This window comes from Podarcis erhardii (genome assembly GCF_964252035.2).
Source record: "Podarcis erhardii genome assembly, chromosome: 6".
Classification (NCBI taxonomy): Eukaryota; Metazoa; Chordata; class Lepidosauria; order Squamata; family Lacertidae; genus Podarcis; species Podarcis erhardii.
Window position 1 is genome coordinate 85,141,016 of NC_138510.1, and position 26,236 is coordinate 85,167,251.

At 40.8% G+C, this 26,236-nt stretch overlaps 1 protein-coding gene and 1 long non-coding RNA gene across 2 annotated transcripts in view; one reads left to right on the forward strand and one right to left on the reverse strand.

Moving 5' to 3' along the window:
* Nucleotides 1-26,236, forward strand: part of LOC309344027 — a 347,184-nt gene that overhangs the window by 109,676 nt on the left and 211,272 nt on the right. The gene's annotated exons all lie outside the window — the stretch shown is intronic.
* The window catches only part of CDC73 (cell division cycle 73), a 109,809-nt gene that overhangs the window by 50,483 nt on the left and 33,090 nt on the right, over nt 1-26,236 (reverse strand). The window contains exon 10 of the mRNA XM_081866007.1: nt 9,098-9,162. Within this exon, the coding sequence (XP_081722133.1) occupies nt 9,098-9,162 (65 nt within the window). The remainder of the gene's footprint in view (nt 1-9,097; nt 9,163-26,236) is intronic.

Sequence of the window (26,236 nt, forward strand, 5' to 3'; positions counted from 1 at the left end):
GTACAGGAACTCCTACACCAGATAGGAAAATGCAACGTTTCTTAAAGGAAAAAGCACATAAACGAACATCCAGGCATGAATGAAATGAGCATGGTATCAACAATCATGCTGGATAATTAGAAAAAAGCCTACCCCTACCCCATTTTATAGGAATATATGTTTGACTGGCAGCAGATGAATTAACAAAAGCCAATTTTAATGGGATTTCAGTAATTGCCAGCAGTATGTTGGTGACACACAGCTCTCCTTCTCCTTTACACCTGTAGGTGTGGCAGTGGATGTGCTGGATCATTTTCTAGCCTTGGTAATGGACTAGATGAGAGCCAACAAACTGTAGCTAAATCCAGATAAGAATGAAGCACTGTTAGTGGGTGGTTCCCTAGACCAGTGGGATAGGAGGTGGCTTGTTCTTTTGCTGTCACTTGAGGCTCAGGTGGCCTCAATGGTGCAGAATGCCTTCCATCAGCTTTGGCTGGTAGCCCAGCTCTGCCTGTATCTGGACAGGGATAGCCTAATATCTGTCGTTTATGGTCCGATAACATCTAGGTTAGATTACTGCAACACATTATGCATAGGGCTGTCTCTGAAGACAGTTTGGAAACTTCAGCTGATGCGCAACTTGGCAGCCAAGTTGCTCACTGGGACAAGACTGTTAGAAAATTTTACACCAGGGATGTCCAACCAGTAGATCCCTGGTTGGTCCTGGTAGATCCTTATCGTGTACAAAAAGCTATGGGCAAAAAAGCCTCAAAAAAGCTCAACAACTCTGGGCAATCCATCCACCCCATGCACACTCCTCCTCCCTCCAATGACAATGGGTAGATCACTGCCAGTTTTTTTAAAATATATATACTGGGAGTAGATCACAGTCTCTTGGGAGTTGGACATGCCTGTTTTACACCAATCCTGGCCCAACTGCACTGGCTGCCAATTAGTTTTGGGGCCCAATTTGAAGTGCTGGTTTTGAGCTATAAAGCCTTTAACGGCTCAGGACCACAATACCTATTACTATTGTGAATTTTATATTACTATGTATTATTGCTTTTGTTGTATGCTTTCTTTCTGGACACCACTTTGAACTCTTTAAAAATATACAGCAGTATAGAATTTTCAACATACTTATTTAAATAATCCACCATTATCTCAGTAGGAATCCATCAATATGCATCTTCAAAACCCTACAGCTCAATCCAAAACTTCTGCATTTCTTGCAGTTTAAAAGGCAAAGTAGTAACAGTGTAGTTATTATAACTACTTTTTTTAAGAATGCAGGCACTTCAGTAAATGGTGAACCACTTTTCACAATCTGCTTTCAAATATACATAGAGGTCTAGCATTATTTTCAGTCATGATTTAATTGTGGGGGCTGTTGTTACAAACAAAACTGGTGTTTCTGAATTCCATTAAAGTCAGGAATCACAATCAAGGTAAGAGAAAGCTTAAATATAACTAGCGGCTTATAAATTGGCTTATAGGAAGTGTTTTCTCATTAGGTAGGAACAAAACACATGAAACCATCACATTTTCCATTCTTATTTGTTCCTTAAAACATGTTCTGTCATTCATACTGAAATGACTGCAGTGGTTTATTTTCTGAATCCATTGCTGCAGCAGAAATGGGGGAGGAGGAAGAATGCATAAATCTGAAATCAAAACACTTTTTACGAACCTTGGCCATTACAGACACAATACATGAATTCACAGTTCCCCAGCAAGAATGCAAAGCAGCTTTAGTATACAGGCTGCACACTACCTAGACAGAACCATAATGGATAAATGTTACCTAAATTTCAACATCTGGAGGAGAAAGGAGGTTTGCTTATAGTGTTACATGCTTTCCACTAAAATGGTTCAGCTTCTTTATTGTGCTTCTGTTCCCTGCCTAGAATTTTAATCAAAGTCATGTACATACCCCATTTCCAATATGAAATCTCTATCAGAGCCATGTTCACATCAAAAGAGCCATGGAACAAACTGAAAAGACAGCTTAAAAATTGCTCTGATTCAGTAACTCAGGGGCACCAGCAGTCCACTGCTGCAGAGCAACCTGTTAACATGGGATTTAAATTGTTTAAAGTCTAGTAATATAAAACTTTGTGAGGTTTCATACGTTCTGGTGGGGCACTCTCTGCATGCCTTGTGTTGATAACTGATGCAGGGAGAACCTTGCTGTTGTAAGTACCTGCAAGACAAGGAAGCTGAACAGTGCTAGAATGGAGCATTGTGGCAGCAGACTGGGTATGACTGACCTGCTCCAAGCCCCAGCCAGTTAATAAATATTGTGTCTGCTCACTGAGCTGGACCACCAGCCTTGGGTTGTGAGATGCATATAGTGCACTGTCTGAGGTGTCAGAAGACCAGTAGCAAGAGGAGAGCATTTGAGGAAGGATGGATGAGCTACTTGCTTGTGCTACTTGGCTGCTAGGTGAGCTTGCTAGGGCTGCTACCTGAAGCAGACCCAGCATATGGCTTCTGCAATAGCAAGTCCTGTTTCATGAACCTATTTGAGAGATATCTGAGTGTCAACAAGCATGTAAGACAGAAGTGATCCAGCTGACTTATTGTACCTGGGCTTTCAAAAACCTTTGAACAAGGTACCTCATAAAAGACTCCTCAGTTTAGAAGTCATGGAATAAAAGGAGAAGTCCTCTTGCAGACCAGGAATTGGTTAAGTAGAAGAAACAGATGGTGAATAAATGAATAGTTCTCTGAAGAGAAAGATGTAAAAAGTCAACTCCCACAAAGATCCATGTTGGGACCTGTGCTTTTGAACATGTTCATGAATGAACTAGATTTTGGGGTGACCAGTGAGGTGGCCAAGTTGGCTGACAATACGATATTGCTCAGGGTCATTAAAACAAAGAGAGATTGTGAAGAGCTCCAAAAGAACCTCACTAAACTGAATGAATGAGTGGCAAAGACCATGTAAACAACTGCAAAGTGATGAATGTCAGAGCAAAATGGGAGGGATGGAAGGAAGGAGTCAAATTCCTTCTCCATTCTTTCAGAAATTCCCTTTAAATGTTTTGGATTGTGGGACATTTCTGAAAGAAAGGGCAAACTATTTGAAGTACTGAGTATCTAAACTCACACCTCAGCTTAAAGACATATACACTGGTTTTGTTTTGTCAACCAAGATGAGCACTCTTTTTAAAAAAGGAACAAGATGTGCTTCAGAAAAACAAGACAGCCATGAGCTGAATAAGAGTTGCATAGTTACATATATTTTAAATAGGTGAACAGTGAGGTATTGACCCCAGATGTGCATAATCTTGCTGGTGAAGAGTAACTGGTTAACCACAGCAAACTTCCCATAGTTACAATTGTTGTTCAAGCAAGGGGAAATTCATAGACCAGCACTGTCTGGGTTTGGTTTTCTTTAGATCAGCCTTTCTCAACCTTGGGTCCCCAGATGTTTTTGGCCTACAACTCCCATCATCCCTGACCACTGGTCCTGTGAGCTAGGGATCACCCAAGGTTGAGAACCACTGCTTTGGATGAACACACATTGCAGACTTGTGTGAGTCTGTAATATACAACTAGAGAATAAGGAAAGGCAAAGAGCAAGCACTCCTATAAACCTCCAGATCCTCTACAGAAGATCCCTCAGAAGATGCCTTAAGTAAACTTGTCTCTCTTCCAAGCAGCTGTGTTTTCTCTTTCTCATGCACACACCTTTCCTCTATCAGCTTTCCCAAACTGCCAGATGCAGCTTGTCACGCTGGCCACGTGACCTGGAAGTGTCTGCGGACAGCGCTGGCTCTCGGCCTATAGAGTGAGATGAGCGCACAACCCTAGAGTCTGGCAAGACTGGCCCGTACGGGCAGGGGTACCTTTACCTTTAGTACTGTGCTGCATGACCCAATGGCATCAAAACAAAGAACAGTAACTAGACACCTTAAAGATTATTTTGCATTTTGAAACTCTGCAAAAGAGACCTTAAATTATGCATTGGAGTGAACTCTTCAGCATTTAGACTGAATAATAAACAACAGCAAGTGCTGAGCATACAGGTTGGTGGCTTGAATAACTATTTCAAAATGGAAAGGTGGAAGCAATTTTAACAGAGTGCTTGCTTTTTCATTATCTGCTTACTTCCTCAAGGAAAAAAGAGAAAAGACTGATTACGCAAGTTACACATGAAACTTGTATCCAGGTTTCAGCTACAGTCCTACACTTTTTCCAGACCATCACTTCAACTCAAAAGTAGGGCTGTTTTTTTCTGTTTTTAGTTATGCAAAAGTGGAAGCCACAATAACATGTTGCAGTGCACAGGGCTCATGTTCAATGTTCTAGCCTGCTAACTATACCAGCTTTGAACAGGCTATTTCCCTTGCCTTCTCCCTCCAGTTTTCCATTCTTTTCCCACCTGATACTCAGCATTCCTGGCTACTAAGTACCTTTGGTTCTCTTCAGACAATCTTTACTGCTTTCCACCCCTTGACTTATTTTTTTAAAATTCACCTTCGGAAAATCCTGGGTTTCCCTAAATATGATAGTACTTCTCTCTTGTTTCTTAGCCCCTTTCGGCTATAATTCAGTCAGCCCTCACTATCTGAGTTCAATATTTGAGGGAATGGTTTATCTACACCAGTTTTATGCAGCTTAACAAAGAAGTAGGATATTTGCAGAGGACAAAAGATGCTGTAAAACTACAACAATGTCAACTCTGTAATTTACAAAATTCTGTCCATAAAAGGGGGTGAAAAGGGGGGAGTGGACCTATGTAACACACTCATGAAGAGATGAAAGGATTGTTATGTCCAAAATCTGTCAGTTGTGCTTTGTTGTAGAGATAAATTGTCAGAAGGTTTTATTTAATGCCTTGCCTTCTTCAAAATAATTTATGGCAGCATATGTACCACTGATGTTAATAAAGCAGCTTAACTCTCTCTTTTTTAATTAAACATAAAATACATGCTAATTTTTCCCTGGGTTTATCAAAGCATGCTCTGCAAGTTCCCCCAGCTAGAATTTGTATGCTGCTGATAGGCTGCCCAGATATATCAGCCTCAAACTCAACAAAGCCTATGGGCAGTAAGTATTAATTGGTCCATATTTCTAATGACCTTGCTGTTGCATTACCATGTGGAGGGTGTCTGTGGCTGAAACACATTAATGCTCACCTTGTACTCAGTATCACCCCAGGATAGTTCTATCCTTCTTCTTGCAAAAGAACTTGGAAAAGATTGGAGAGTGTTCTGTAATCATATTTACCTTCCCCCAGTTTACTCATACAATCCATTGAGAGGAGATCTGAGTTAGCTGGCATCTGGATCAATTCTCTCACAAGATCTTAAGAAGAGACCTGCTGGGTCCGACCAAAGGCCCAGGCAACTCCCCGTTTGCGCCGGGGTTGTGTTCTGGGTCAATGTGTGCATCAGAAGTCACACATAAGCCCGTTCCGCCCCCTTCCGGGGCTGAAAATGATGTCTGCATCGGTGGTCGCACATCAATTGAATACACACAAAATGGTCACCACCTGTAGTCTAATGCTCTCACATTAGCCAACCAGAAGATGCCCATGGGAAATCAGCAAACAAAGCCTGAGTGCAGCACTTTTGCCATCTGTGATTTCTGGCAACAGGTATTTCCAAAGCATCGTTCTGCCGAACACTGAGGTCCAGTGCTGAGGGCCTTCTGGCGGTTCCCTCGCTGCGAGAAGCCAAGTTACAGGGAACCAGGCAGAGGGCTTTCTTGGTAGTGGCACCCGCCCTGTGGAATGCCCTTCCACTAGATGTCAAACAGAAAAACAACTGCCAGACTTTTAGAAGACATCTGTTTAGGGAGGCTTTTAATGTTTAATTAATACTAAATTTTAATATTTTAATATTTTGTTGGAAGCCACCCAGAGTGGCTGGGGAAACCTAGCCAGATGGGTGGGGTATAAATATTTGTCACATCTTAAAATATTTATAATAAATGATGAAAAAATAATTTTCCAAGTTAACATTTAAATTTGCTGTAATATATTTAAAATCCACTGACTGTTTTGTTGAATTGTTTTCAGTTCATCTATTTTTGGTCACTGGATAAACTGTTACAATATTTATACAGCATGTAAATCAGCTTACTAAATAAAATGCTAAATCAGACCATTTGAAAATTATCTGAATCTTTTTTTAAAAAACAATTCCTTTTCATTAAGGATTGTAAAGGTCAAGCAGTTAAGGTCAAGCAGCTCTTATTAAGCAACAGCTAGATGTCACTGGATCTTAGAATTTCTATCTTCAGGGCAACCCAATATAGTCACATGTCCCTCACAGAGAGAGAAACACGCTGTTTGGAACACAAAATAGAAAGAATTTCAAATACATCAAATTGATTCTCTCATGTGCCAGAATGAGTCTCGGGAGACCCAGTATCATGGCCCCAGAATTAGCCACACATTTAATACATGGTCCCTAGACTCGCTTATTTCTCTTACTTACTTACATTTCTTATCTATAAGAAAGCAAATATGTGGCCCAACCCAGGACACTTTTTGTAAGGATTAACTAGAAATAGAAATCAATGTCAAAAAGAAATCTTTTGTTCCCATGCAGCATGGAGAAAACCTATCTTCAAATTGACTTCCATGTTTTGTGAAACATCATAGTTTTCTCAACTTTTTTTTTTTAAAAAAAACACCACTCCAAAGCAAATGAACAGCTATTCTATATTTGAATCAATAGAAGTTAAAGCTACAAAAAGATGAGATACGAGGAATAAGACATCACTTTAGACAGCATTACGGAATAAAGATTGCACAAGATTACCTAGCATTTTGAAATGTACTGTGTTCTGCTACACAACCACAAATGACATTCTTCAGGAAATAAAGAAATAGAGGAAACTAAGATGACTCCTTACCAAACATGGAAGGAGAAATGCATGTCTAACAACTTCCACAAATAATGCAAGCTGCCATTCAGCAACAAAAAAGAATTTAAAATGCCCATTCATTCTGTATCAACTAAGGATGCCAATTAAGAACTATTCCAGCAACAAACAAGAAAATCCTCACTGACATTACTTCAGAAAAGCCCTTCACCATCTGTTCTGTCGAAGTTCTAAAGAGTTCTCCATGAGCTCACCATTGATAATAAGGCAGCAGATGAAATTCAGACACTTACTTTTATGAAACAGAAAATTCTTCATTATAATGAATTTGAAGCTCAAGTTAATGATAACCCATCTTGCCTTCATCTTCCAACTGCCCAAACTAAGAGCATTCCAATTTTCACATAAACTTATAAAAAATTAAATCAGGAGTGGAACAACACAGCAAACTAAGGGAAGGAGGTACAAAGGAAAGTAAAAAAAATTGCTGCTTTAAAGAGAGGAACACCAGAATACTGCAGCTATTGCTACCAATGGTAAATTGATATGCATTCCTTCAATGGTTCAGCTGTGTGCCAAACTGCCCTCCAGGGATGAACACAAAGCACCACAACCTTTTCTCCTAGTTGAGACAATTTGCTCCATTTAGGTTTGTGGTAGAAAAGCTGAAGTGGTCTCAACCTGTGGCCTTCCTTCATCCCTTTCCTGCACAAGGATAACGTGTTCACACTGGGAAACCCCTCTCCTTTAACAGAACCTGCGAGCTACAGCACAATAAGCAGTATCCTCATGTGATGCTTTTATGGCATTAAAGATTTAGGGAAGGGTAGCACTTAGGGAACACGAATTCAGTTTGTTGTGTGACTCAGATCACCACATTTGACTTTGGCTGCAAACACACCATATAAAATAGTTTGTAAATACGCCTTTGCTTAAAAAAAAAAAAAAAAAAGAATTCCCTTGTGGCCAAACAGACAGAGAAGCTTTATAAAGTGTTTCTTTTTCTACTATATTTGACAAACAGAAGTATAACAGAGCCTTGCATGGATAGGTGGATTAGTAAATATATTGGAAGACCAGCAAGTTCCAGAGACTTATGTGCAGGGTGGCTAAGAAAACTGGAACTATCCGGATGACATATATAGCATGCAACAATGGTTAAGAAATGGAGTTCTATGACCTTTGCAGCAACCCATGGGCTCAATGATTATATGAATGCATCAAAACAATCTACATGTTTTGTTGCTGTTTCTTACTTGCAGAAGGGTCCTGAAAGTGCACTGACACCCTCATGAAAAATAGGCAACTTGGAGGGTGGCACAGGGGCAACTGCAGGAAATCTGAGAAAAGCACATCCCATCCTCTAATGTTAGTGGACACCTCTGGTGGATCAAAGGGCAGCAACGGCTGTCATAGTAAGCCTTCTGCTTATTAGTGACACCTATGAATGCTTCTATTGGCATTCCTCGCAATATGCAGATTTAGCCTCTAACCAAATACCTGCTTTAAAGCAAGGCTACAGATTGAACCAGAGACCAACACATTTAAAGACTGAAAAGTGATAGTAAAAACTTAAAGGAACAATTTTATTAGATAGGAGGAAAGTTTAAACAAGTTAGCTCTAATTGGCTTTGAGACGTTTACATTCCAGGCATTATTTTATGTTCAAATTAGGAGAGCAAACTAGAAGTAGGTGCACAGATTTTTGAGACAGTTTAGTGCCATCTATTCATCAGATTTATATAGGCATACAGATGGCAAAAGTCTTTAATGAGGCTTCTATACTAGTTCTGTAGCATCTGTCCTACTTGCAGGCAGATCAAAACAGCATTTGTTTGCGAGCGCTCAATCCACTTGCATAAAAGCAGACAATTTAAGACAAGCACAGGGTGAAACTCCATTTTAAAGATGCTTCGCATTCAGCTGTTTTGAGAAACTATCTGCATGAAAATATACTATCGAGACGCTTGGAAGGGGTCTCTTCCTCCTCTTTTATACAAAACTGAAATTATTAAACTTTGACCTTTGAAGTAGGACAAAGTATATATCAAAATCATACTGTTATAGCTTATGTCGGGGGGGGGGGGCATCTGAAATATCTACAGTCTTCACCTGCATCCAAGGAGGAGGAATTCAACATACACACACATGTGTAAGCTTTTTTCCCCTGACATGCAACATAGTCTCCTCTCAGGGAATGAAGCTAATAGAGATGTCTATATGATCCCTTCTGACCATTTCTACACACAATAGATAGATAAAATTTCAAACTTACTGTTACAGACTTCAAAGTCATTCCGTGGTAGGTGCCCATGGTGTCAATCTTGAAACCTTCCGTCTCTATGAAATAAGAAAACTCTTGTAAGTCATTTCATATGCCAGCTTTAGAGCAGTCAAGTGGCAAAACAAAAGATGTTAGCTAAGTTCCATCAGTTATGCACCACTCCTAATGGAAAAAAACTGGTTATATAAACAAAATTCAGGAGATAGTAACATTTTATGTGAAGTAGAATAGTCTTTAAAATGGTACAGTATCTCTGATTTCTTCACATTAAAGAACTCTGAACCACTTGGAATAACCACAGTAATATTGGGTCCTTCTACTAATTTATTTGCATTTCTATTCCAGATTAAATCAGGCCCCTGTATTTTACTCAGTACTTAGGGTGCTGTGGAAAGACCCCATAGATCTAAGGCTTAGACTTTAAGAGTTGCATTTAACTTTCCAATGCTATATGTAGATTTCAATTGAGCAGGGACTGTAAGGTTAAGATAAGTTACCCTCAAATGCATAAATAATGGATTGATTTGTTTTTTACTGGTCATAGAATCATAGAGTTGGAAGAGACCACAAGGGCCATCGAGTCCAACCCCCTGCCAAGCAGGAAACACCATCAGAGTACTCCTGACATATGGTCGTGAAGCCTCTGCTTAAAGACCTCCAAAGAAGGAGACTCCACCACACTCCTTGGCAGCAAATTCCACTGTCGAACAGCTCTCACTGTCAGGAAGTTCTTCCTAATGTTTAGGTGGAATCTTCTTTCTTGTAGTTTGGAACCATTGCTCCGTGTCCGCTTCTCTGGAGCAGCAGAAAACAACCTTTCTCCCTCCTCTATGTGACATCCTTTTATATATTTGAACATGGCTATCATATCACCCCTTAACCTCCTCTTCTCCAGGCTAAACATGCCCAGCTCCCTTAGCCGTTCCTCATAAGGCATCGTTTCCAGGCCTTTGACCATTTTGGTTGCCCTCCTCTGGACACGTTCCAGTTTGTCAGTGTCCTTCTTGAACTGTGGTGCCCAGAACTGGACACAGTACTCCAGGTGAGGTCTGACCAGCGCAGAATATAGTGGCACTATTACTTCCCTTGATCTAGATGCTATACTCCTATTGATGCAGCCCAGAATTGCATTGGCTTTTTTAGCTGCCGCATCACACTGTTGGCTCATGTCAAGTTTGTGGTCAACCAAGACTCCTAGATCCTTTTCACATGTACTGCTCTCAAGCCAGGTGTCACCCATCTTGTATTTGTGCCTCTCATTTTTTTTGCCCAAGTGCAATACTTTACATTTCTCCCTGTTAAAATTCATCTTGTTTGTTTGGGCCCAGTTCTCTAATCTGTCAAGGTCGTTTGGAAGTGTGATCCTGTCCTCTGGGGTGTTAGCCACCCCTCCCAGTTTGGTGTCATCTGCAAATTTGATCAGGATGCCCTTGAGTCCATCATCCAAGTCGTTGATAAAGATGTTGAATAAGACCGGGCCCAAGACAGAACCCTGTGGCACCCCACTAGTCACTCTTCTCCAGGATGAAGAGGAACCATTGATGAGCACCCTTTGGGTTCGGTCAGTCAGCCAGTTACAAATCCACTGAGTGGTAGCATAGTCAAGTCCGCATTTTACCAGCTTCTTTACGAGAATATCATGGGGCACCTTGTCAAATGCCTTGCTGAAATCAAGGTAGACTACATCCACTGCGTTCCCTTCATCTACCAGGCTTGTAATTCTGTCAAAAAACGAGATCAGGTTAGTCTGACATGACTTATTTTTCAGAAATCCATGCTGACTATTGGTGATCACGGTATTCCTTTCTAGGTGCTCACAAACTGTTTGCTTAATGATCTGCTCCAGAATCTTCCCTGGTATTGATGTCAGACTGACTGGGCGGTAATTATTTGGGTCCTCTCTTTTCCCCTTTTTGAAAATAGGGACAACATTTGCCCTCCTCCAGTCTGCCGGGACTTCGCCTGTTCTCCAGGAATTCTCAAAGATGAGTGCCAGTGGTTCTGAGATCACATCTGCCAGTTCTTTTAATACTCTTGGATGCAGTTCATCTGGCCCTGGAGACTTGAATACATCTAAACTAGCCAAGTATTCTTGTACTATCTCCTTAGTTATTCTGGGCTGTGTTTCCTCTGCTGAATCATTTGCTCCAAATTCTTCAGGTCGGGCATTGTTTTCTTTATCGGAGAAGACTGAGGCAAAGAAGGCATTGAGGAGTTCAGCCCTTTCTGTATCCCCTGTTTGCATTTCACCATCTTCTCCTCTGAGTGACCCCACTGTTTCTTTGTTCTTCCTTTTGCTACGAACATACCCATAAAAGCCTTTTTTGTTGCTTTTAACCTCTCTAGCAAGCCTGAGTTCATTCTGTGCTTTAGCTTTTCTGACTTTGTGTCTACACGTGCTGGCTATTTGTTTGAATTCCTCTTTGGTGGTTTCCCCCCTTTTCCATTTTTTGTACACATCCTTTTTTAATCTTAACTCAGTTAAAAGTTCTTTAGATAGCCACCCTGGCTTCTTTAGGCACCTTCCATGTTTCCGTCTCATTGGTATTGCCTGAAGTTGTGCTTTTACTATCTCCCTCTTAAGAAACTCCCAGCCATCATGAACTCCCTTTCCTTTTAGTATTACTGTCCATGGGATCTCACCCAGCACTTTCCTAAGTTTTATGAAGTCGGCTTTCTTAAAGTCAAGAAATTGAGTCCTAGTATGCTTGGCTGCTCCTTTCCGCTGTATAGTAAACTTCAGAAGAGCATGATCACTCGCGCCTAATGATCCTTCCACTTCTACCCCACTAACCAGGTCATCAACATTGGTTAGGACCAGATCTAAAATGGCTGTTCCTCTTGTTGCTTCTCCCACGTTCTGGACAATGAAGTTGTCTGCAAGGCCAGTGAGGAATCTGCTTGACCTTATGCTCTTGGCTGAGTTTGACATCCAGCAAATATCTGGGTAATTGAAGTCCCCCATTACTACTATCTCCCTTCCTTTTGCATGCTTGGCCATCTGTTCCAGGAAGGCATCATCTATGTCCTCTATTTGGCTTGGGGATCTATAGTAAACTCCCACAATGAGGTCCCTGTTATTCTTCTCTCCCTTAATTTTGACCCAAATGCTCTCACTTTGGCTTTGAGGTTCTAAATCTTGGATCTCTTCACAGGTATACACATCCCTGACATATAATGCCACGCCTCCTCCTTTCTTGTCTGGTCTGTTTCTCTGAAATAGATTGTATCCCTCAATTATTACATTCCAGTCGTGGGACTTATCCCACCAGGTTTCAGTGATGCCTATTATGTCATATTTTGTTTGCTGTACCAAGAGCTCAAGCTCATCTTGTTTATTACCCATGCTTTGCGCATTAGTGTACAGACATTGAAGTCCATTAATCATTCCCCCGTGTCTCTTATTTAAGGAGTTTTTCCGCCCATCACTAGGTCTGCGTGCTGTTTGCTCAATTCGGTCTATGACATTTGGATGATCATCAATTGATAGACTCCTACCTTCAGGAGCACCGTCTTCCTCCCCCACTTTAGTCAGTGGTCTTTTCATTCCATTATCATTTCCCCTATCATTGTTCTACACAATATCTTTTTACACGGGAAGACACCCGAGGACACCAAAACCTGCATTCCTGTACCCGTGAAAATCTACGAAAGCATATATATATATATATATATATATATATATATATATATATATATATATCTCTCCTTTGAATTCTACCCAGCTCAGGAGCAACATACAGCCTACAGCCATATGTAAAGAGATACTATGGATAGTAACTACGGCAGTTCAGTATGCCCTTTATCTAGACTGAGGCATTACATTTTCCAGCTGTAAGGACGCTAGTGCATTTAACTTTGTTACTCTTCCTTAAATCCATGCATCAGTAACTGTTCAAAGTAATCCCTAGCCCAGTGTTTCCCAACCTTGTGCCTCCAGCTGTTTTTGAACTACAACTCCCATCATCCCTGACTAGCAAGACCAGTGGCAAGGGATGATGGGAATTGTAGTCCAAAAACAGCTGGAGGCACATGGTTGGGAAACACTGCCCTAGCCATGCATTTATTGGATGAACATGTCTGCTTAGGTAAACCCAAATTAAGAGGACAGAAAATTTATCCCACATATCCAACAAGATACGCCATACTGATGCCCATTGCTATTTTTACAGCTCAGTGAACATGGAAGAAAATTCAGCTTAAGGTTTTGTCTGTGTTTCTTGAAGGCGCAGGTTTTAGATGGCTACCAGCTGTGACAAATAAAGGACATTTTGACCTTAACAGACTTTAACAGCACAATGCTAAAATAAACTAGCGCTTTAGTGCAAGCATTCTGAGGTTGCAGGATGCAAATGAAGGATCTGTTTATCTTAATGTCTACACATCACGATTTGCAGGGAACTGGAGCTATGTCTAAACCGGACTGGAGAGGAGAGGACATCAGCATAGCTTACTGACCTCTCCATTATGCAAGGTAAATAAACATGAAAGTTGCCTCATGAGCATAATTTATAAAAGGTTGCAGAACGGTTTGCTTTTCTTAATAAAGTTTCTTAGTAAAGAAACTGTTTTGCTTTTTAATCTCAATACAGTAGTACCTTGGGTTAAGTACTTAATTCATTCTGGAGGTCTGTTCTTAACCTGAAACTGTTCTTAACCTGAAGCACCGCTTTAGCTAATGAGGCCTCCCGCTGCCGCCGCGCCGCCGGAGCACAATTTCTGTTCTCATCCTGAAGCAAAGTTCTTAACCTGAAGCACTATTTCTGGGTTAGCGGAGTCTGTAACCTGAAGCGTATGTAACCTGAAGCGTATGTAACCCAAGGTACCACTGTAAAAGAAAGTGCTAACAAAAAAAATAAAATCAGAATGGAGCAGAATATGTGTCATTTACATATTGAAAGCATTACTGGGAGTTATGGTTTCAGCATCTAAATATAGGTAAGGAACTAAAACAGTGACTTGTCAAAGAAACTTGATATAGGATTTGTGGACTTCCGGGTTAGCACGATCGGTTAATGGTGGATTCCCTCCGAGCTCCGGAGGGAATCGGCTCTACTGGGGACGGGTCCTGCCGCGACGGCAACGCGGGGACCCTTAGAAACCACAGGCGCGGAAGCCTGCGGACTTGGAGACTCGGTGGGCGCCTTAAGCGCCCCCTTCGACACACGAAGAGCCTTTTTAAAGGCTTCGGAGAGGGTACGAAGGGTGGCGTGGCGCTGTGAGTTGACCGCTACCTCAGTGGAGTGAAGCCGCGAGCCATGACCGGAGAGCGCTGACTTTCTTCCTTGAAAATTTGGACGTAAAGAAACAACCTGTGAGTAGAACGGAATTTGGACTTAAGAAATTTTTCTCTTTGAATTCGGTACAACCGGGGGGTGTGCTAAAAGGAAGTCCGCACCCCCCCTTTTTACAGATGATCTAAAGCAAGAATTTGATAACTAAGGTTGAGTGACCGTTTTCCTCCTTGTGAGATATAAGATATCAATTCCACGATTGGCACAAGAAGTTTGGTGTATCGTGTTAAGAAGAAGAACTTTTAGAAGTTTTTTGAACCCCCCCCCCCGGACATGGGAGTGCCCTGTGAGTGAGAGCCGGTTGAAAAGAAATAAAGAGCTTGACAGCTGTCAAAGGAGCTGTCAAACGAACTGTCAAAATTAGGAAAAATTTTGTTAAATTCTCTCTTTACGGACTAAATATGTTATATTTGAATTTAAGTTGGTGGAAATAAAGAAGGAATAAATAACAAAGTAACGGACTGTTGGAAAAGGATTACCAAGTAACCAGAATCCCTCTAGGGGGAATTCTGAGACATTACAATGGCTGTAGATGGAAAAATACAGGCAGAGCTGGAAAAAAATGTTTTTTCTTGTGGGAAAGTTACAAGACCAGAGCACAGCTATGGCTAAAGGGTTATCGACCTTGATTGTTAAAGTAAGCAATGTTGTTGACTGTGTTAAGGACTTGTCAGTAAAAAACTCTGCAGCCGAATTGGAAGAGAGATCTTCAGAATTAGAGGCGAGGGAAGAAGGAGTGGAAAAAGTTCAGGTGGAAAGTATCAACCAGAAGCTTACATTAGTGGAGTACAAAGAAGAAGATTCATGGATTATAAACTTGCTTGAGATGGAAGAGGGAACCCTTGGAGCGTTTGGAATATCTGATTTTGAAAGAAATAAGAAATACAACTGGGACTACTCTTCTGTCGGAAAGCAGGTTGGAAACAGTTTTGAACTTACTGTACTCCAAGGCAGGAGGTTTTGCTCCAATTTTGACTTTATTGTACCAGAGCTCCTTCGAGACGTGAGGACCAACATAAAGGACTACCAACAAAACTGGCAGAGAGAGACAGACAGAGACTTCAAGGCCTCGGATGTGAGAAATCTAGGCTAAGAGCTGTTTCTGTGGACATTTATGTGGAAGGGGACTGAAACCGGGGTAGGGGGGGAGAGCAGATTTTTGGAAATTTTAATGATTTTTGTGTTTAGTTGGTATGACTAATATTTAATGAAAGAAAGGGGAATCTGTGGAAGGGAACTTGGGTCAACCTTAGAAAAAGGTAAAATGCTTATAAGAGATCTGTTTAAGATAATTTTCGTTAAATAAGAAGAGTTAAGTTAAATAAGGACTTGCTGAGCTATCTATTGGAAGTGGGATGTATGAAGTGGGGGGTAGGGGAAGTCAGGGGAAAAGGTTAAGAAAGCAAATATTTGAAATTATACATGTTTTGTTTGTGTCTTTTTGTGTTTGTACTGTCTAGATAAAATGTGAAAACCCAATAAAAATTATTTAAAAAAAAAAAAGATATAGGATTTGTGTGTGTACATGTGTGTGTAATTTATCTGAGAGAATACACTTAGTGAAGGTGCAATAGGAAGCAGAAGATCTCTGATTCAATCCTTGATATCTCTGCAAAGCATTTTAAGTAGAAAGACCTCTCTGCCAGAGACCACAGAGCTTATGTCAGATTAGTAAGCGCAAGATGAACTGCAGGACTTGCACAGTACAAAATAGATTCAAGTGCTCCTGTTTTCTGCTGGGTATATATTCTGCCACTACCAGTAATTGCCTCCTAAAACCCCTTTATGCACAAATGCTGCTGATATACAGCTTCATTCAGTACACTGTAAGGTAGACAAAATCAGTCAGCCTTATAAACAAGCATGCATGAAGGCATACACACAACAAATACAGACTTGCCTTAAAATAAAGATTAGGCATTACCATGAATAAAACTGTAACTGCGGTCACATTAGCAAACATTAAAATGTAAATGGAAAAATCAATAGTGATACATAAGGGCAGGAACTGCTTATCAGTTATAAATCAGGAATAGGTTTGCACCTACTGGAGGAATTCTCTGGCGTTACTCATACAATTAACCTCAATAGCTGGGATACAATTTTCTGCTATACTGAAACAGATGCCCCCAATAATTGTTGTCTAGATGCCATTTGAGATAATCCACTAGACCATTGTGCCTGGAAGATTCAGACTACTCATCTTCCTTACAACTGAGGCAATCTTTGTACTCAGCTAACCATGGAAGGATTAGACCTATATTAAGGAAAGGAAAACTCACCACAAGTTAAGTTCTTCCTGGAAACTGGAGTTTATCAATAAATAAATACTCAAAGGCCTCTGTGGACCTAGGCATGAATAATGGAACTGAACATAGCTAAGGTGTTGCTTGCCTTTCCTACAGCTTTCCTCCTTGGAATCAAAAAGTTACCCTACACGGTGCAGAAAAGGGAAATTACAAGCTACAGTAAAGGGAAATTCAGCACTAAAGTTCTATGAACAGGGAACCATTCCATTAATTTTCAATCTTCTTCTGGGGCCCTGTTGTACCATCTATGAAAAGAGGGTAGGTTGGTGAGAACATGGAACATGCTTTTTTAGTGGCAGTAGTCTATTTATGGAACCCGCTGCCTGGGAGCACTAGATTAGCCCCTTCATTACTGAGTTTTCAGCAGGTGGTAAAGTAATTTCTGCTCAGCATTTGATAGTTTACAACATTTGGGAGGATATAACTGGTTTTTACTCTTTTTGAGTTATTATTGCTGTGCTGTTAATTTTATTTCACTTATTCTTTTAACATTTGTCTTAATGCATCTTGATATACTAATGGCAAAGAGACAGTCTACACACATTTTAATTTTAAAAAACCCCTACATAGTTAAGGCTAATCAAGCTTTGAATATGTCTAGTAAGCCCTAACTTAGAAGGAACCTGGTCAGCCTAACCACATTTTAAGTCAATAATGAGGTACCCCTTAATAACAGCAGAAGTTCCATATTTGGAATAATGTGCTTCAGGAAAGGGGGAAGAGTTGCACAGAGAGAGAGTGTGTCTATGATAAGGTTACCAGATTTTTTTTCAATGAATTCAGGGACACTTTTCAACTTCCTACTAAATAGATGGATTTTGTCAGGGGCTTGATTTGTAGAAACGGGGATGTCTGGTAAACTTAGTCTATGACCCATTCCTAAGCTTTCAACCATAGCACTGGCTACATTAAGTACTGTATGTAATTCCTCCTCTGTTGCTTTCCAATATTTTATCCAAGGCTTTAAGAATGCAAACAAACTGGGAAAAGGGCAACTGGTATGCTATTGTCTCCAACTACTAAGATGATCCCAATGCAGCTGTGGTAGACCCACCCCAAGTGCATAATTCTTTTCCATCATCTTCACAACACAGCAATAGCTATCAAATGAACAATGTTGTAGAACACAGGTCATGAAGTTTTACAAGTTCTAAAATGTATGTTCTCTCTAGCTGAACTATTCACATAGCCTTTGGCAGTTGACTAAAAGCCATAATCACCAGAAATCATTCTGCAGACTTTCAGTTGCTTTAATTTTAGTTTTATTTCCCCTTGTACTTGTTTTTTTTTTTAACCATGCTTTACTATTAGCAAAATTGAACCATGGCCAAATGTACAGAAAGACTGCAACTGGGCATATGCAGTCATCAAAAGCGGTCATGGTTTGTCGTGATGAGAATTTGCTGCAGTGAGCCTTGGGCTTGTGGGCTGCACCTCCCCTTCACACGAGAGTAGGAAATTTAGAACTTTTGGTCATGGCTTGTAACAAATCAGCTTTGTGCAAATACAGGGAAATGGTTTGTAGAAAGCTCAGTTAGTTTTTTTAAAAAAACTATAGGTGGTACGTAAGATTGCATAGTTACAAACATTTCATGTGAATGAGCTTATCAGCTCGCCAGATGTGGCAAGTCCCCTCCTCTCCCTTTGCATGCTGTTCTGGGCATTCTCCCAAATCCATCACAGCCAATTTCAGGGGCACAAGAGGGGGAGGAGAAGGAGGAAAAACTCACTGCACAAGTAGAAGGCTATGTGCAAGGCTTCCACTGATGTTGTTCATTAGGTGAACCCTGCCCCAAATTTCCTAAATCACAAAAAACTGTCTTGTAGCAACATTAGAATAGAGTCAGAGTTCCTTTCTCTTTGCAACACCCAAGCAGATAGAAAGAAACAAAGCTATTGCTAAGCATGTAAGAAAATCATAGCACTGAAGCAAGTTGGATATTAAGGACCAAACCATGGTTTGGCCATGTTCTCCATCCTTGGCCTTTTCATCTATATTAACGTGCCTGTTAAGAAATACCATTGGTATAAAGATGCTATTGCTCTAGCAAAGCAAGACAGATGATCAGCAAGAGACTGTTTAGAATACTCATGTTATTTAACTGTCTTTTTTTTAAAAAAACACCCACACACACAATTCAACACATATTAGCTCAATTATGCAGCAGAACACTATCCTAAGTCTATGTGCATCAAGTATTTAAAAACAGAAGGAAAAAGGCTGATGCTTTGCAGAAGGAAGTAAGGGAGATATATTGCATGCTTCTCAAATAGTTCATTTAGATAGAATGGTGAGTAACTATCTTACAAATACAGCTCCCAGATGGGGTGAATGGCCGGGTGGAGGGGGAGGAGGAGGAGCTGAATGAAAAGATAGAACTGTCTCTTATGTCCCCTCTATAATGCAGTTTAAGTAGCAGAATAAAAGCCAGCAAATTGCAGGTACTCATTTCCTCTACCACAAAATCATTTGCGGCTATAGATGCCATATGTTTATTTGGACATTTTTTAATTACAGTGTTTAACAAGAAGTCAGTGGGCTGGTGAGTGGCCCATCAAATAATGACCACAGATTCTAAAAATATATTTACCTTCCCCTCTCTATTCCCTCCCCTTGATATTAAGCTAAACCTACCACAGAATGCTTTAACCTGGAATTGTGGCTTTCTGTAGCTCTGCTGCCACTGCTTTGTCCTATCAGTACAGGTTGAGGCAAGTATGCAGTGCTCTGGAACAAGCAGGCATGCCACCATGATATATATCCCTCAAACTGCCAGCACAAAATGCCTTGGTATTCCTCTTTGCTAAAACCAGAGCTGCCCCATTTAAGAACAATGGACCAGGTTTGAAGGGTTTGCATGCAAGCCCTTTCAGAGTTAATGGAAATTACACAACAGCACTCTTTCTGCCCCAAGTGAGAACAGTTTTTGGCCTACAAAAGGTATTCTCCATGCCCAGAGATGAGGCAAAGGGAAGAAAGCATTTGTTTTAAATGTGATTCAAAAGAGTTATCTGTTCAATATTGTAATATATTTAAAAAGGGCTTTTATCAATTTTATTAGAGCTCAGTCTATTTGTTTTTACAGTAATAAGATTACTGTGTGCATATATAATCAATGTGTTGCATATATCTGCAATTTGCTTTTTCATTTAGCTGTACTTTCAGAGTGCCTCTATGCATACAAATTAAGCAATGAGGCAGGCTAGTTTTGAGCTATGCTCATAAACAAAAATCAGAACCACACATTTCTACCGTCTCAAACCAATTTTTCTAATTTCTCATTTCTGGTATGGAGGAGACAAATCTGTTCTGTATAAGTAAATCTCCACAACGGGGAAGCTTTTGATTCTGCCATTTCTTCACTCATCCTCCATGCTTCTTTTTCTTTCACCTTTCTGTCTTCCTCTAAATATCCACCTTAGTGTTTCTGCCACTGGAGTAAGCATGGGAAATTTTCCCAGGCCAATCTTTAATTGCCCTTACAGAAGCTGCAATGTTTGCAATATTCTAATGCTCATGAACACCTACCTTCATATCATCACCAAGCCAAGCAATGCCAGAGGTTTTGCTGACTGCAACAAAATCTCTTAATGCATTATAATGTTAATTGGTGACAGGTGCAAAGAGATTATATTGCCACTGTGTATTCCTGAAATGTGGCTAACTACAGCAAAAGTAGTACCTGTTTCATGAGATGTTTCACTGCATCCAAAGTAATTCATATCACAATATCTACTGCATGTATCTACCTCCACTGTGCCCATATGACAAACAAATTTTTAGATCCAACACACAGAAACCTGTTTTCAAGACTGTGGGCAATGCATGCTGTGTTATCCAGATATTTGGAAAAAAAGGTTCATAAAAAGGACATAAAATTCCTATGAAAATGTCATCTTTTCACAGCCCTGCTGCTTGTTACTAAACAAGAAGAACATCATGTGAAATTATACAAAAAAGAAGAAGATCCAATTTAGGTTGATTATTCAATAGTAGAATGATCAACAACCCTGTAATACTGAAGAATGTCTATACAAACTACGGGACATTTTCATGATGCACTTTCAGAAAAAGCTCAATTCGAATGGCAAGGCTGATGGCCTTTGACAATAGTACCTAGATGATACGAGCTAATTTTAATTTACTTTACACCTAGAATGGATTATATGTACTTATGAAAATATGTAACTTTTTATTAGTTATTATAGTGGAAGCATTATTATGAAAGAAGAAGTGGGTGGGAAGGGAGAGCAGAGGATAGATTTGCTATGTTTAGAAAACTATCCCTTTAAAGCAGGCAAACTCCGGCCCTCCAGATATTTGGGGCTACAATTCCCATCATCCCTAGCTAACAGGACCAGTGGTCAGGGATGATGGGAATTGTAGTCCCAAACATCTGGAGGGCTGGAGTTTGTCTATGCCTGCTTTAAAGTGTGTGTGTGTTTTATTAAAACGAATCTGGCCACCATTGCATTAGGATTTTAGCCCTTAAGAATTTGGGCACTTAAGATTTCTACAGCTACAGTAGGAACATATTTAACTGGTAGTCCAGGTCATATCAGAGATGCTGGAAAACCCTTTGCAACCTTGGTCCTGCATATAACTAAGCATGCCTCTATAACAACCCGTGCTGTTTAAAATGTACTAAAGAGACCCTGCTCAGTGTCCCTCCTTTCATCAACCAAGATGTTGTGACCTTTATATGAAGGGAGCACCTTACCTAGTAAGGCTTGCTCAAGTCCATCTCTGCCATTAGAAACCTTGCTGTGAAGTTCCTTTCTGTCCAGCAGTTAGGAGAGCAGGCAGAAAAAACATCAGCTCCTCTTTAATCAGAAGACAGGGGCACTAAAAAGGGAATGTGTCATCCATAGAGGAAAGCTCTTCAAGAACTGACTTGAGTAGGATAAAATATTCAAACTTCACAGAGCAGAAATCCATGCAAGGAAGGAAAAAAACCCCAAACTGGCAGGGAAGATCAGGCTGGTCAACAGATGCATAGCAGGAATGGAGGGATTTTCACGAGTGCCTACTCTACATCAGAGCTTGCCATGCTTTGGGGGTTTGTGGGCATATCTGCAAAACTGAGAAACTGCTCTGGGCAATCCATGCACTCCACAACCTAGTACATACTTTGTCTACTCGCTACTATGAAATACTTCTTTCATAAAGAATACTTCTTTATTTTGGTAGGGGGAAGAGATTCTGCAGGCGCGAGAGAATTCCTCTGCAGGTACAGGTGTGAACACAGATACATGTTGGTGACTCCTGACCTAAAATGGCTGACCAACAGAGGCCCACACAAATTTAGGATTCACAGCCCTCCGCCCCCCCCCCCAAAAAAAACCCCAATTGGTAATTGGGGTTCCTACCTGCTACCGTACATGCTAAACAGAAATGAACTTTCTGAAGACTACAGTGACCACCAGAAATACTGCTTATATTTTCCACCTATTACAAACTTAAGTTGGGCAAAAAGGCAATCAGTCTGGACACTTTCAGCATCCATTCTGTCACAAAAATAGGAAAAGTAAGCCCAACAAAGTTCAGGTGAGGAAAAAACATGGTAAAGGCAACTTACAGTGTACACATTAAACACTATATAAATTGTTTGTGAATGTAAGCTGGTTTAGAAAATTCCATCAGGACCCCAGGTTGACCAAGAAATACAATTCAGAATGAGGCAACGGAAAGAACAGAAGGATTGAGTCTTAATAACTGAGTTAATGGGAGTCCTAATGATGTCCTTAATTGTGCTTATTTGCTTTACCCGTGTAATTCATTGGTTTCTATGCATTTTCATTGGAAAAAGTAAAGCAAATACAGTGGTACCTTGGTACTCAAATGTAATCCGTTCCGGAAGACCTTTCGACTTCTGAAACATTCAAAAACTGAGGCACAAAGGGCTGGCTGCAAGTTCGATTGGGAAAATGGAAAAACACACAATGGAAGCCATTTGACTTCCAAGGCGCGTTTGAAAATGGAAGCAATTACTTCTGGGTTTTCGGCGTTCGAAAACCGAAACATTCAGCTTCCGAGATGCTTGAAAACCAAGGTAACCACTGTACCAACAGGCAAGTGCAAGACATGAATCCTCTCCTTCATACACACCCACCCATCATAATGCTAGTTTATAACTATATACAGGCATGCCTTGGATAGTTTGGTTACAAGCCATCACAAAAAAATGAGTAACACAATAAAGCAAGTCACACTTTTTGTTTCTTTCCCAATGCATACAAAAGTTACATTTACACCATACTGTAGTCTATTAAGCCACCCCCCCACCCCTGGTTCCAGGGTTGTAAGGGGAGGGGGGGGAGAACCCAGCCCCAACCCTAGCCAGCTCTACTTCCCACACCACCAGAAGACAGGTGGCAGTGCCAGGGGGCTTCCTTTCCCTGGAAACAGCTACGCTGCTTGCTGCAATATCTGCATGCACGCTACCTGCCTGCAATGTATATTTTTCAGTATAGTGCAACTATTCCAGTTAACACATGCAAATGCTCATCCAGCTGACATCAGGTTAACATTCAACTGCTGATTGAGAGCAATATGGAATTTCTTCCTGTATCAGATTTTCTTCTTCAACCCATTCATTTTTGCATTCATTAAAATATTTAGTACTTTTGCTTCACCACACGACTTATGCCATAAAAATGAATAATTCAATACAAATATAAATGAATGCTCAAATCAGCTTTGAACATAAAAAAACAAATTTTAAAGCAGCTTAAAAAAATAAGCTATCAGAATTAATTTGTATGAAATGAGAGAATCATAGCAAAATAAAATTAAGTATACAGCAATGCTACAAGACCTGGGTAACATTAAGGAGATTTTGAAGGTGTTTTTTTTTTAAAGGAAAGAAAGCTGAGGGCAATAGATATCTTGTGATGATAGTTAGAGGTCTTTACTGTTTTTGCAGCTTAATCACATTTTCCACTTGAATGTTTGGTGTGTCACAGAGACAGAGTTATTTTTATCAGACAGTAACCATTTCCAAAAAATTACTTGTACTTTGTCAAAGGCTGATGTATTCTGCTTAAAGGTTTGCCAGTGTTTATTACCATGCTCTGTTAAACCCATAGGGCTTTTTATTCACAAGATATGAAGCCGTGACTCTGTTCTTATAATCTTTGAGGACACAAAATCGCTTTAGAAAGGATGTGAATATTTCCTTTTTACAAAGCTATTACCAGCTGTGGGGGAAATACACTCTGCAACCCAATCTCCATTGTTTTCTTCAAACCAGAAAAACTGAACAACACAGTCTTAACAGAAAGCATGCCTGAAAAGCGTGCAACAGACTAAGGGACATGGCATTAACTAAACTGGATTGCCATTACAGAAGGCATGGGGAGTGATAGAACAGACAGATACATTGGGCAAAGACAGCATGAGGTTTGCTGAAGTGGAGTTGCATAGTGTATATGTTACGGGCAGCAAATTTTGAATTCCACCACCATCTTTGCCCAGTATAAAGGAGCAATGGTAATTCTGCACTACCGTTTTGTGCATTCTAAGGATATAGCATTGTTATATTAGCTAACATGGGGTATATGGGGGTGGTACCTCTGGTGGGGTGTTATTCTAAAGCAGCAATGCAGCAGCAAGCAAAGGCTCTAACAGCTCAGACAGCTGCTAGTGGCTGGAAAGCCAAACAGGATGTGTGTGACTGCTGCCATGGAAACAAAGGGGCAGTCCATCCTTATTGAGCACAGGATATGAGCTCAGTGTGTGTCATATGACCTGTACAGGATGTACATAGGTGGAGTTTGGAGTTTCTCTCTGTTTGTTGAAGAGAGCAGACATCTTTACTGTATGACTGCTATAGACAGGAATAAAAGCCATGTAGTTACATTTCTGTCTGTGTCTGATTCCCCTCCCTGGGGACTATGCAGGGAGGAGGAGAAGGAGGAGAAGCAGTTGGTGTGTTTTTCTCACAGCCTGAGGAAAATCGCCGGAACGGACCTCGTGTGTTTTTTCCTGCCGGGAGTCGCCGGAGGGAGGTCAAAGGAATTCAGCCGGTGCCTGCAGATAGGCACATACCTCTGACCGAGCCTGAATTCTAACACATCGTGCTCCTTCTGGGGGAGTTTGCCCACCTTTGGTCCCCATGCTGCACGCAGCTCTCACCTGTGGCTCCTAGAAGCTGTCAGCATGCAATAGAAGCCACACCCCAGAAAAGGATTTGACTGGCTGGCTAAACCAAATAAAGGTAGCTGATGGATCTCAAACGCTCAATGAGTTTGGGACTTCTCTGGTGGAGTGAGCGGATGAGACCAACAGTGAGACCAACAGGCATTTTCTGCATGTGCTGTAGAGGAAAGTGAAGGACAGGTGGGGTCCATCAAACTTGGAAGGCAGCCCATCTACAGTGTTAGAAACTGATATATGAAAGCTAGGGGCCATATGGCACCTTAGACCTAGGTTATGGGCACAACAATGGAATGTCTGGGCATGCTATTTTTACAACAAGAATACAAAGCTGAAAATGAATGAACTGCAGCTAAAATATTGTGTTCATTTTTCACATGGTCTAGTCCTTCCCCTGCCCACCCCCTAATATTCTTAAGAGGGTCTCTTTCTACTTCAGAGAGTAGCTGGAAGTGGGGAGGCAGAAAAAGGTCCTCCTTTCCTTCCACTCTGCAGTTTTAATCTGAAATCTTAATCACAATACTGCACACAGAGCTCATAAACAGCTCATGCTAATGAAATTCCCTGTCACAAAATGCGCCTAGAACAATGGGAGTTTTGAACACTGCATATCCAGGAGAAGGAAAACTCCAGTCCTAAACTTCTGCTGCCTTGTGGGGAATCTTCAGGAGGAGAAAAGACTAAGGAGTAAATGCTACACAAATCCATAATGGAGTCCCTAAGATGATGGGTGGTGCCTTGCACACTTCTTTCCAGCTACTCCTGCTGCCAAGCTGGTGCCAAATGAATTGCTTTCCTTTCCTTTGGACCATGTCAGTGAGGCTGAGAGGGGAGTTTTGTCATCTGGGCAGCCCAGGGCCTCCATACACACTGCCAAGGTGTGCATCCTGGGAAAATCACTTAGGTGCTGCTAATGCAGCCATTAGACTTCACCCTCAGAGGTGTGCTCCATTGTCTCTTGAGACAGACAGATGCCAAGAACATTAACTAACATTGTCAAAGCGCATATAAAATGGGCAGAACAGTAATTATTCAACTAGAGCTGTAATAATTGTTCACATGAACAAGAACACAGCCACCTGTATGGCATGCCAATCATTTGGAAAGAAATTCTGAGTGTCTGATTCCATGTTTACCCAAGTTCAGCTAGCCTGTGGTTCCTTTCAGTACACTTATTAAATGTATAAGCTACCTTTATATTTAAAGCATCATTTCACAAGACATCAAGTCACAGAACATTAGATGAAAAAATAAAACACCCGGCAGTGAAATTTTATGATAGCAGAAGAGCCACAGCCAATTGGGGCCTCTTCATTTGGGGCCAACACAATGCAGCTACAGTTAAGGGGCTTAGATTCTGTACTCCCTA